We start from the raw sequence: 11370 nt of genomic DNA on the forward strand, positions 1-11370 counted from the left end.
CCCATCCTATAATTCCATACATAATTACCGATTGAAATAAAGTTAAATATATTGTACGTAATAAACTTAAAAACAAGAAGATTAATTAATTAATTCAAGGGCATAACTTTGACAAAGCGCAACACCACTGTTGAAAGCAAGAGTCGTATCCACAACAACGGTCTTGACGCAGCGTCAAACCTGCGCTCCTACTGCCGCGTACACTCGTGTATCCCAATGAATGAACGACATGTTCTGGTGTTTCCGTCACATGTGGGCTGAAAGCTTTCAAGTGCCGTGTACGAGAGCGTCTGGCACATCCCCTGTGTGACAAAAACCCCGAGAGCCAGGTGTTCATGTGAAGGGGAACACAACAGCTGATCTCAAAGCCCACCATATGCTCGTTCAGGCTCGTGTTGGCTGAATGGGATTACACACTACCGATGCGGGCCTTTCCGCTCGGCGACATAGGCGACGGCGTACGCAGAAAATTCATAAGCCTCGAAATTTAACATAAACCATGTCCGATAATCAGTTTAGCAAGCTAGAAACTATTCCAAACCATCCGGACGCTTTAGGAAGGAGAGCGAAACACGATCTCCTACTGGGCGTCTAAAAATAGTTTCCACATTCGTGAGTGCGGCAGGATTATCGAAGTAACAGGGGTAAAAGTTCTCGTCTTCCGCCCGTTGCAAAGGAGTTGTTTAATCGTGATGTGTGTTGTGATGGAGTTTTATCGCCTGTAATCTCATTTGTTTCTTCTGTTTGTGATCGATTTTGAGAGAGAGGGAGTGACGCGTGCCGACTTGGTTGCTTAGTAACCAGAAGCAAAGCGTGGGGTATCTTCTCATCTCGCCTGGCTTCTACTGCGTTCAAAATGGTAAGTTTATTTTCAACTCACTTTAACGTTGTTTTGTGTGTAATTAATTATATTATCTGCTAGAAAAATTAAAATTTTCAGATTCTATTTGTGCTCTTGTAGGTATTGAATTATGGCTATCGGTAATAACAGGGATGATTCGGAAAATATTCCAAACAAGATGAAATACCAATGCGAAAACGATGAAGAAAATAGTATCAGAGCGGAAAATGTGAAGAGAAAAGGTAAGAAGATATTGTGAACCAATCACAATGCAATTTGTTTACGTAATAGAAGCCACTCCCCATCACATACCGCTTAATATAAACACTCATGGCATATGCAAGATAAACTTATAACACTATTATTATTATTATTATTATTATTATTATTATTATTATTATTATTATTATTATTATTATTATTATTATTATTATTAAATAACAACGAAAATTTGACATATAACTATTACTTCTAACGAGAATTTAAAAACAAATTACTAACTTACATATTCGTGTATTTCCTTATTCATATCTAAAATACATTAAATATTTATTGTAAGCTAATGCCATATTACAAATAATTGATAAATGTCCAGATGTACAAATATATAAACATACAATTTTTTAAATAATTTTTGTAACTGTTAGCTGTCACAGAAACTTTTTACGTAACACAACAACAGATACTACCGGCAACTGCTCACCTTTAAAACTTCCAACACTTAAAGCTACCGATAAATAAGTTTGTATAACTATTGATCTAAAAGAGAAGCATTTTTACAGTGAGGAACAATTTTATTCCATTTAATTTAGCCTATTGTATATCTTAGACCTTACATCAACATTGTACCTTTGAGACGTGGAAAAGTAAAATTTTATATAATAATAATAATAATAATAATAATAATAAATATAATAATAGTAATAATAATAATATATAAATAAATGCAAGCATTCTATCAACATATTTTATTAAAAAATAAGACAGTATTTTTGAAAATGATATTCGTATGTGCAGTTCATATAAAATATTCCATCGGTAATATTACATGTACCTATGTATATCGCATGCACATTATAGAACTGATTCCATACATTTTAAAACAGAAGAAAGTCATGAAAATTGCAGCTAAGGTCAAAAACCTCTAGTCTAAAAATAAAGCCATAGATTTCGATTTGCATTACCTACTGAAAAAGACAAAACCTTTATTCATTTGTTTCATTTCGTTTCCTAGGCAACATGATGTAGCAAATCAAAATTTCTACAAGTTAATTTTGTGAATGTTCTTGCGTTTTCTTAAGTAAATTTATGACTGTAAATAGTGGTTTTGTATCAGCAAATACAAACATTTATTTTCAGCGTTATTGTGAATGCAATTGACAATTTACCAAATGACCGTGTATTTTATATTACCTTGGTTGCTATTACATTTTCTTTCTAATATAATCCTGTTTTAGTAGTAGGGAGAGAAATGGCCGACAAATTTTTCATGAAGCTCTTCACCAGGACAGGGTTCCTTTATCGTGCCGTAAATCTACGACACGGAACTACAGCTTTACTTCCTTCTCGAAGGAAACCGTGCTACGGATTTTAACTTATAGTACGTAATATATGAAAAATTTTAAAATTTTAAAATTGAAGCTTTTAAGAAAGAAATTTGTAAAATTATCCATGATATATAATATTAACAAATGTATTTTTTACCTTTTATTTCTGTCGACTATATTCATGTATTTATTGAATATCACTGGCTTCTGTCGGATTGTCATTTTATATTCAATGTGTATTTTTCTCTCTTTTTCTCTTTTTTCTTTATTCTTGCTCTTGTGTTGTATTTATTGGTTTGAATTAAGTTACTTACTGTATTTAGTAAACCGTCCTTCTAAATTTTATTTTATATAATTGGCTAAGACCATACCGTACACGAGCCTGGCTCTTACGGTAGTGGCTAGAAACATTTTTGTTTTATAAATTTAATTTGTACTCACTAGCTAGCTAGTTAAATAAATAAATAAAAATAAATAAAATAAATTCATCCCCGTATAACACTCGTGTTCAGGGTTCAATATTCAGAATAGGTAGAAAGAAAGGAGACAAAAATAAATAACCAATTTAAGTAATTAATTTAAACAAGATTGTATAAATTAAAAACAATATACGATAAAATAATTAATTACAATAATTGAAAGAATTTAGAAGTAAATAAAATTAATATTTATCAATTAATTATCTACCGCTATGTTCATTTTTTCTTAATAATTTATTTAATTTTAAGTTTAAATTTCATCGTAACTATATTTTCTGAATTATGGTACTAAGAAATGAAATTGAAGGGTTCAGAGCCATAGTGGGCCAAGCGCCATTCATTAAAAACGGAAAGCAAGGTTAAAGTTAAGTGAATACCATAGTTTAATGAAAATTGACATATCATTTAGTTTTAATGTGTATACTTTATCTTACTTGCTATATGTTTCTATTGAATTATGGTAATAACTTCTTTTTAACTCTTGTTTTCTACGGTTTTAGTAATTGGCGCTTGGCCCACTATGGTTCTGAACCCTTCAATTATTAAATAGTTTTATGCTCGACCATGCCGAAATGTAGTATTATACGCCTGGTAGTAGCCCTTTAATGCACCTCATTAAAGTACACCTATTCATTATAGTTCAGTTGTTCAGCCAATGAGAAATCACCATTGTACCATTATGAAACCTCAAGTATCGATTATTCTCGGATATGCAATCGAAGGACAATTAGCGAAAAGTCACGGAGGCTGGAAATCCAATACTGTCGCAGAAGGTTATGTTCTGTTACTATAATAATTAACGTTAACTGTAAATAATATTCAAATAAATTCAATTTGTCATCTCGTTTTTCAATTCTAAATCAATTTCCAGGTTATATCAAGACTAATGTTCATGTTATTCTCTAGATTATATCAAGGTCAATGACATTCGTGCCTCGGAAAAAAAATTAATACTTTCGCGTCTGCGCACATCTCACAATTCAGGTCAGTTCCGCTCCTCACTTACATAACCATAACATGAATACTTATGAATAATTTCAAGTTAGAAATATGGTCGAGCATAAAAAGTCGTATGAAACTTGCCTATAATGGTAATTAAGACGCTCGTATGAAAATTATGAAACTCGCTTGCGCTCGTTTCATAAACAAACATACTCGCGTCTTAATTACTACCATTATAGGCTCGTTGCATAATGTACTATTAACCTACAGTTCAAGTCATGTTTCATACCAGGAGCCGTTAAACTTTTGGACTCTGTGAAATGAAATAATATATCATAATTTTCTAACCAAAAAAAGTGATACCGGTAGTTTGAAAACGGTGCCTAATAACAAACTTTTTTTTTTTTTCAGAGCGGTTTCAGTGTCCAAGATGTGAGAAGCATTTTGGGCATCAACAAATCCTTCAGCTCCATCTACGGGTTCACGAGTCAAATTGTGACTCTCCAGTCAAAGCTAGTCATGAAGAGAAGCAAGAAGCGAAGATAGAAACGGTGGCTGACAGGGAGATGAGCAAGAAGTCAACCTGCAGCCAGACCAACAATGAGCGAACAAACTCTAGTCCCCCAAGTAAGACAAATTAAGCAACGCCGGCTCAGTGTAGGGGTTTGCTGACACGTAACTCGTGCCCCGAAGTTGCACTCGGGCATGGGTTCAAATCCCGCTTCAGTTGATTACCTGGTTGGGTTTTTCCGAAGTTTTCATCAACAGTAAGGCGAATGTCAGGTAACACTGTTTATCTCGTTAAATATCACCTCGCTATCATCAATTTAATCAGCGCTAGATTAACACTACAGTTGATATAGAGTCGTTAAAAATAACTAATTGAATAAAGAGTGGCTTAAACAGAAGAAATCTTGTATTGCTGATTAAATTTAGAGCATACACTATTTCAGAAGATGAAACTATTTCGTCTTCTGTCAAAAAGAAAAGGAGATAAAAGAATTAATTCTACTCTTTGGGGTCGGTACAGGATTGGTTTACATTTATTGTATTATTTTAATTAGCCTAATCGAGATTAAATTGTTACTTTTACCAACAGAATTGAAATTAGTTCTTTTTGGGTAGCAATTCCTTTAACATCGACGTAACATTATAGTGGAATCAAAACAACAACCGGCTTGTGACATTTGCAGGCGTAATGGGTTTCCATGGCAACATCCCTTCCATCCAAGTTGGTATCTCTCCCTCTTTTCTTCACCTACAATACATATAAACAAATGACGTGATGTGGGAACGGTAATGTCCTATTGGCCACAAAGAGAGGGAAATGGATGTTGTCATGGAAACCCTTGACGCTTTCAAATGTCACATATTAGTTGATGTATTAATCACTAAAAATTCTGCTATACAGCGAGATGTGGCAACTGCTCCGCAACCCAGCTGACGATTGAAATTCTCACTCGTTTTTTGTGCGCGCGTATCTACCGTAGAAATTCCACAAAAGAAATCGTTAAGCTGTGTATTGCGAATTGTGGTGGCAACTGGCATGCAACCTAATACCAGCTGATCTTGTACATAATTATGTTTTGCTCATAATTTCATTGTAAAAAGGAGCTCACTTTCATTACTTATTTCTGTCGGGATTAAATTTATGTTTCATAGTTTAAAGGCCATTTTCAGAATCATAATGCAAAATTTATAGAACCGCCACTGAATATACCAAGTGTCCCTGAAACGCCGTCCACATAATTCAAATAGGTAACACAAATCACGCCATCAGGGATGGGTACACATGCTGGTTTAACTTTTTAATAATTAAAAGAAACTAAACCTTGATTGAACATAACTTTCATCACCTCCGATACTCCTTTAAAATGCATCCAACATAACACGTAAGCCATGCGACTAAACTACAGTATAACTAGAAGGAATGAACGACATTTTAGGAACACGGTGTGGATACAGTATATAATCAATTTAAGGGGAGAGTATGGTATTTTTTGGTGAAAAATAAGTAAATTAAAAAAAAATTCTTTCTTTAAAATACTCTGTGATATGTGTGGAATGCATAGCATAACATTTTGTGGGTATTTGAGCCCTTATCAGACGTTGAGTCGCCATTTTTAAACTTCCTGCGTTATGGATTTTTAAATCACTCGCCCACTCTTATTGTTGTTTCCGGTAAATTAAATTTTCAATTTTTTTTTATTTAAAATACTCTTTGATATGTGTGGAATGCATAGCATAACATTTTGTGGGTATTTGTGCCCTTATCGGATGTTGAGACGTCATTTTTAAACTTCCTGCGCTATGGATTTTTAAATCACACGCCCACTTCTATCGGTTTCCAGTAACTTCATTTTTTTTTTTTTTTTGCTACATTGCCAGCCAAAAATGGATATAATTTCTGAACTATTAAAGATACATGCATGAGATTTATAACACACATTCTTTAGACTATTAGGAAACGTTTCTCTGTAACAGAATTTTGTTAATTGATTTCATTTTTAAAATACGTCCGTTTGTTTGCAAGAAAGGAAATCAGAAAATTGTTATTAAATTTTAATTGTTTATTTTACAAACGTAGGGACTAATATCAAAATTCTGTTACAGACAGTTTGTAGAACATAATTTTGCAAATACATTGTAAAAAAAGTTTGAATCTATCTTTAAAAACTGTTTAGATATATCGGTTTTAGTACAATCCTGCATTGGGTATATTTTTTTTTTCAAATTCAGGCCCCCAAATAATTTTCAAAATATTTTTATTTGGTTGAGTTCCTACAGCTATGAGCTCTCTACATACAAAAAATTAATACTTTACACCAAATAGGAAAAAAGTTTAAAAAAATACCATCCTCTCCCCTTAAAGTGTAATGACCTTTTTTTCATAATTGTTGCGACTTAAGTACTATCTGTTTTATTTGCCGGTATTGTTTTAGACCTTGTGGAAGAAATTTCTGTACAGAACTCTTTGAAATTCGATATCTAAATTCATTGCAGACAAGAAGTTCATCGGCCTGACCAAGATTCGCCTTGAGGACTGCATGCGCTGTGATGCCTGTTCCTGCATTTACCTGGATGAAAACGACTACAAGAAACACATGAAAAACTTCCATCGACAGGACTCTCCTAAGAAACATAGGCAAGTATGGGTGGCTGGAAAAGAGACAGTTTTCCTGGAAAGCATACCATGAAGACAAAACTACAGAACTTCAGCTTCAATAATGAGAATCCATTAGACTATTATTATTATTATTACTAGGGCTAGGATTTTGATGAAATTGCATCTTTTTTTTCTAGTAAGCCAGAAACATATCTGCTTTAGTATTTATTTGTTATGTGACAAACGAAGTGTTTTAAGACATATTTGTTACGGCATTTTTTGCATTTTTTTTTGCCTGTTTCAACTCATAAGAGCATCTTTTGTTTTATTCGGTCATTTTTTAGACATTTTCACTTGGTCTTAAAGAATTTTACTGCTGAAAGCTGTAGCTAACACCTTAAAACCGCTTAATGGTTTTGGTTAAGAGAACCTCATAACGAAAATATCGAGATTCAAAGGGCTAAAATAAAAGTTAATCATTAATTACCGGTAATTTTAATTTAATTTCTTCCTATAACCACTACAGGTTGCCATCGACAAAGAATACCATGATACAATAGAGTAAAAGCCTTGAGGCTTAGTGATAAATTGTTGTTAGAGTGAAAAATAAACAATTTGAATTATATTGAAACACATGATGTTAAACGAAGTAACGTCAAGGAGATGCGAATTAGTCATGGTCCATATGTATGATGCCTGAAAATAGCTATTGAGCCTTTGAGTGCTGCAATTGTTAGATCTCTTAAAATAATTTCATGCAGGCCAAAAGATTTACAGAAGTCGACTAGGAACCGGGGTATGGTCCCACGGGCTCCTATCATTAGTCCCGTAATGACGATGGATTCCAGATGGTATTTGTCCTTATAAAAACTGATGGAAGGTTCATATATATTCCTTTTTTCCTCGTGTACTTCTTCTGGCTGGTGTTCGTGCGATTCGAATCTCACAGTAGGGTCTATGATGTAACCTTCAAGAGAGGGAGGTTTAAATGCAATGATGTCAATTCTTCGATTACTGCCCTCACTGGATATGCCGTGTACTTCTTCATATACTGAATAACCTTTGTTCCTTAAGGCAGTTGCTATTATAGATCTTACTGTATGATGCCGCGTATTTCGTAGAAGTTCACCGTATGGACAGGCCCCCAGGACATGGGTTTCAAGGGTTTCAACCTCCCTGTCGCAACGTCGACAGAAGTTACTACCCGAAGACCTGCCAGGTACACTACGCACAGCTGACACGTTCGCATTCATCTTGATTGCTTCCCTCCACTCACTACAGGAAAGACCCTTGTGATTCCGGATCCACTTATTGGCCGGGGTATATTGTTGGTATAATAGCACGCCTTTGCCTTTATGTTTTTTCTGGCTCCAGTTCTCAAACGCTTTTTCTCTCAATACTTGCCGTACCTTTCGCGTATCTACAGTGCCGTACTTGTCCAAAATATTTGCTGATTCGGTGATATTGAGTGCTGTGAGACTGGATGCAATTTCTTGGGATAATTTCCTTGTAGCATGTAGGAAGGAATTATTGGATTTAAGCAATATCTTACATGCGTTTATATTTTGTAAGTATAATTCCCATGCTGAACAGAATAAACCTAATCCCTTGAATTTTGTGTCTGTATACAACATATCTGAAGGAAGGTCATTAGGCAGTTGCAGTATTTCTTTCAGCACAGCCCTTAACAATCTCACGAAAGTTTTGTACCGGTACTAAAATTGTGAAACTATTGCAAAGAAAGTAGCATCACTGAGTCAGCAGAAGCTGTTGTGTGAAACTTCATTCTCTTTGTGAAACCTAATAATTTCAGTCACATTTCTTAATTTTTTTTAGTGCTTTTATCTCTGGTCTGTGCAACTAGCGTAGAATATAGCCCTGTACCTGAACCTCAAGGAAAATTATACTTCGTTGCAGGCAAAAGAAGGGCTGTCGTTCTTGTTGCAAGCATTGTAACTGCAAAGGAAACCACCAGCACCACAGCTTGCAAAAAGAGAGAGGGAACAATAACCTCTTCCACTACAACATCAAGGTAAGGAGGTTTGTGAATATCAGAGTCTCTTTAAAAGGTTAGGTACAGCTTACAGCAGTAAAATTTTGGAAATATTCAACATTTTTTTTTTCCACCATTACTGTATCTTGTACAATAATGAAAATTGGTATGTGTAAAACACTGTCCTTCTGCTATATGTAAAAAAATATTTTTACGATTAAAAAAAATTATATATATTTTTTTTTTTTCAAAATTCAAAATGGTGGCAGTTTACTGTGCAGTGATGAAGAGTTTCCCTCAAAATTCATAAACTTGTTAACTTTTTCATGTTCTCTCTCTTTTATTTTATTGCTGAAACTCATGTTTACAATATCATGCTCTTTCAACTACATTCCTTAATAAATAATTTTTTTTTTTATTTTGTGTTAGAAGAAAATACTGATATTTGACCATTTTTTAAATGAATGTATTTTTTATCAGACAATCTATCAAAGGTAGAGAAGTGATCTTGCATCATATTGTAGATATGATATGCATAAATACACACAAAATATTTGATCACAGAATGTTGGATAGTTTTTGAGTTATGTTGGAAACGCTGCACCACTGCACAGTGAAATGAATTTTGAAAACAAAAATTGTAATTTCTTTTTTTTTTAAATCGTAAAAATATTTTTTTCATATAGCAGAAGGACAGTGTTTTACACATACTAATTTTCATTATTGTATAAGATACAGTACCGGTAAAGGAGGAAGAAAATTCTGAGTATTTCCAAAATTTTATTGCTGTAAGCTGTACCTAACCCCTTAAAAAAAAACTCTTCAATTTTAAAATAATGTTACAAAAAAACAGACAACATTTTAACAGCTTAAGATCTTCTTCAATTTATTTATTTCTTTATATTTTTGTACCCCCGAATTTTATCAATCTTAAAACTGTATTTAACTATCCAACATTTTTAATATTTCTTCCGGCTTTTATTACTGCCAGTACCATTTGATGGGGAGGAGAAATTTTGTGAACCAGATTGTAGCCGAATACTTAGCAGAACTCCCGTGGTGTGAGGTCAACACGACACCAAGCTTTCACTTAAGATAATACACGATGAACATTCATGTTTCAGTGGGATTTAATGAACAACTCTTTTATTTTTTGTTCAGGATCGCTGGAGTAAGATGGTCTCACGACGACTGACCCCAGAAGAAATGAAGCAGGACATCAAGGCTGACCCTGACTACGATCCTAACGACCAGAGTGGAGTCATTGACTATAGTCACCTCTTAAGTCAAGTGGAAGTCAAGATCAAAACAGAACCACCTGATGATCCAGAATATGAACAAAATCTTGGATAAGTTTACTTCTTCATTGTCTGGAGATGCCAACTCCTAACGACCTTTATATATTTTATAACTGTAAATGAGGCGCAATACGAGGGGGGGGCTGTTTGTTTACTGCGTTGGCATGACAACGAATTAAAAATAAAATAGAAAACATCAGTCTTAAACACTTCAACCACTACGAACTCATTGTCTGCTTTATTCACGTCAAAAAACAGGATTAATTAAACATCTCTGAAGGCCTCTCAAAGCCTCGTTTCCTTATTTCTTTATTAATATTACATTATGAGTTATTTTTACGTAATTGGAATACAGAGTTGGCATCTCTAATATTTTACAAATGCAGTGGTGAAAGTGGTGTCTTCCATAACTAAATGGATCATGTTGTTTTAACTGTAATTTATCATCAGTACACTCCAGATTATTCTTGCACGGATTATGTTATTGGCGAAATATCTGTTCGATCCTTTTCTTTAACTCACAATGTGAAAAGTAGTTCTTGTGATGCATTTAAGCATATTACAATTTACTTAAATCAAGCATTACATTCTTTATTGCTAGTAGGCTTGAAAGCTCGAGGCCATTTTCGAGGCTTTGGCAATAAGAAAAATCCCAGCTGGCATTGAAGCTGGGACTTTGTCTATAGCCAGTTCCTCTACTAACTGAGCTACCAAGACACTACGTTATGGAAGAGGGATAAGAGCTATTAATTTGGATTACCAGTTGTTTTTCGAAAATCCGTGCAACTCCTTTCCTCATTAACCCGGATAATGTGGAGTTCAGTCTCTTTCTGTCTGTTATTCAGTAGATATAAATGATTGTATTATATTATGTGTGTAGTTTTCCCTCCATCACATTCTACTCCAAAATATCTTAATCTCTTACATCAGAATGGATGAAATATGAAGAATGCCTTAGACACTTTCATCACTGACAGAGTAGAACTCAAGAGAGGAGTTTTGGACCAAATGTATTCTCATACTAGCAATTAATGAACTGTTTGTAGCTGCTCCCTCCCTTCTTTTGTCTTAATATCGATATGTAGATGTTCTCTAATGATAATTGTATATGTATTAGATTTTTATAGTATTTTATATCAAATAATTTATTAATTATTTATTATC

The 11370-nt window shown here is 34.0% G+C and overlaps 1 protein-coding gene across 1 annotated transcript; it reads left to right on the top strand.

The window, feature by feature from the left end:
* Positions 1–312: 312 nt before the first annotated feature.
* On the top strand, positions 313–11056 carry LOC138702844 (uncharacterized). Its single transcript, XM_069830187.1, has 6 exons — positions 313–859; positions 962–1083; positions 4221–4436; positions 6813–6954; positions 8833–8947; positions 10070–11056. The coding sequence occupies exons 2-6, from the start codon at positions 972–974 to the stop codon at positions 10259–10261; spliced, it is 777 nt and encodes a 258-aa protein (XP_069686288.1). The 5' UTR covers positions 313–859; positions 962–971; the 3' UTR covers positions 10262–11056.
* The last annotated feature ends 314 nt before the right edge of the window (positions 11057–11370 follow it).

The sequence above is a fragment of the Periplaneta americana genome, chromosome 7, assembly GCF_040183065.1.
Source record: "Periplaneta americana isolate PAMFEO1 chromosome 7, P.americana_PAMFEO1_priV1, whole genome shotgun sequence".
NCBI lineage: Eukaryota > Metazoa > Arthropoda > Insecta > Blattodea > Blattidae > Periplaneta > Periplaneta americana.

Bases quoted from the DNA above. Each gene is read 5' to 3' on its own strand.
- LOC138702844 (XM_069830187.1), top strand. From the start codon at position 972: ATGGCTATCGGTAATAACAGGGATGATTCGGAAAATATTCCAAACAAG. The intron at 6,955-8,832 runs GCAAGTATGGGT...ACTTCGTTGCAG, and splicing joins GACTCTCCTAAGAAACATAG to GCAAAAGAAGGGCTGTCGTT. The intron at 8,948-10,069 runs GTAAGGAGGTTT...TTTTTTGTTCAG, and splicing joins TCTTCCACTACAACATCAAG to GATCGCTGGAGTAAGATGGT.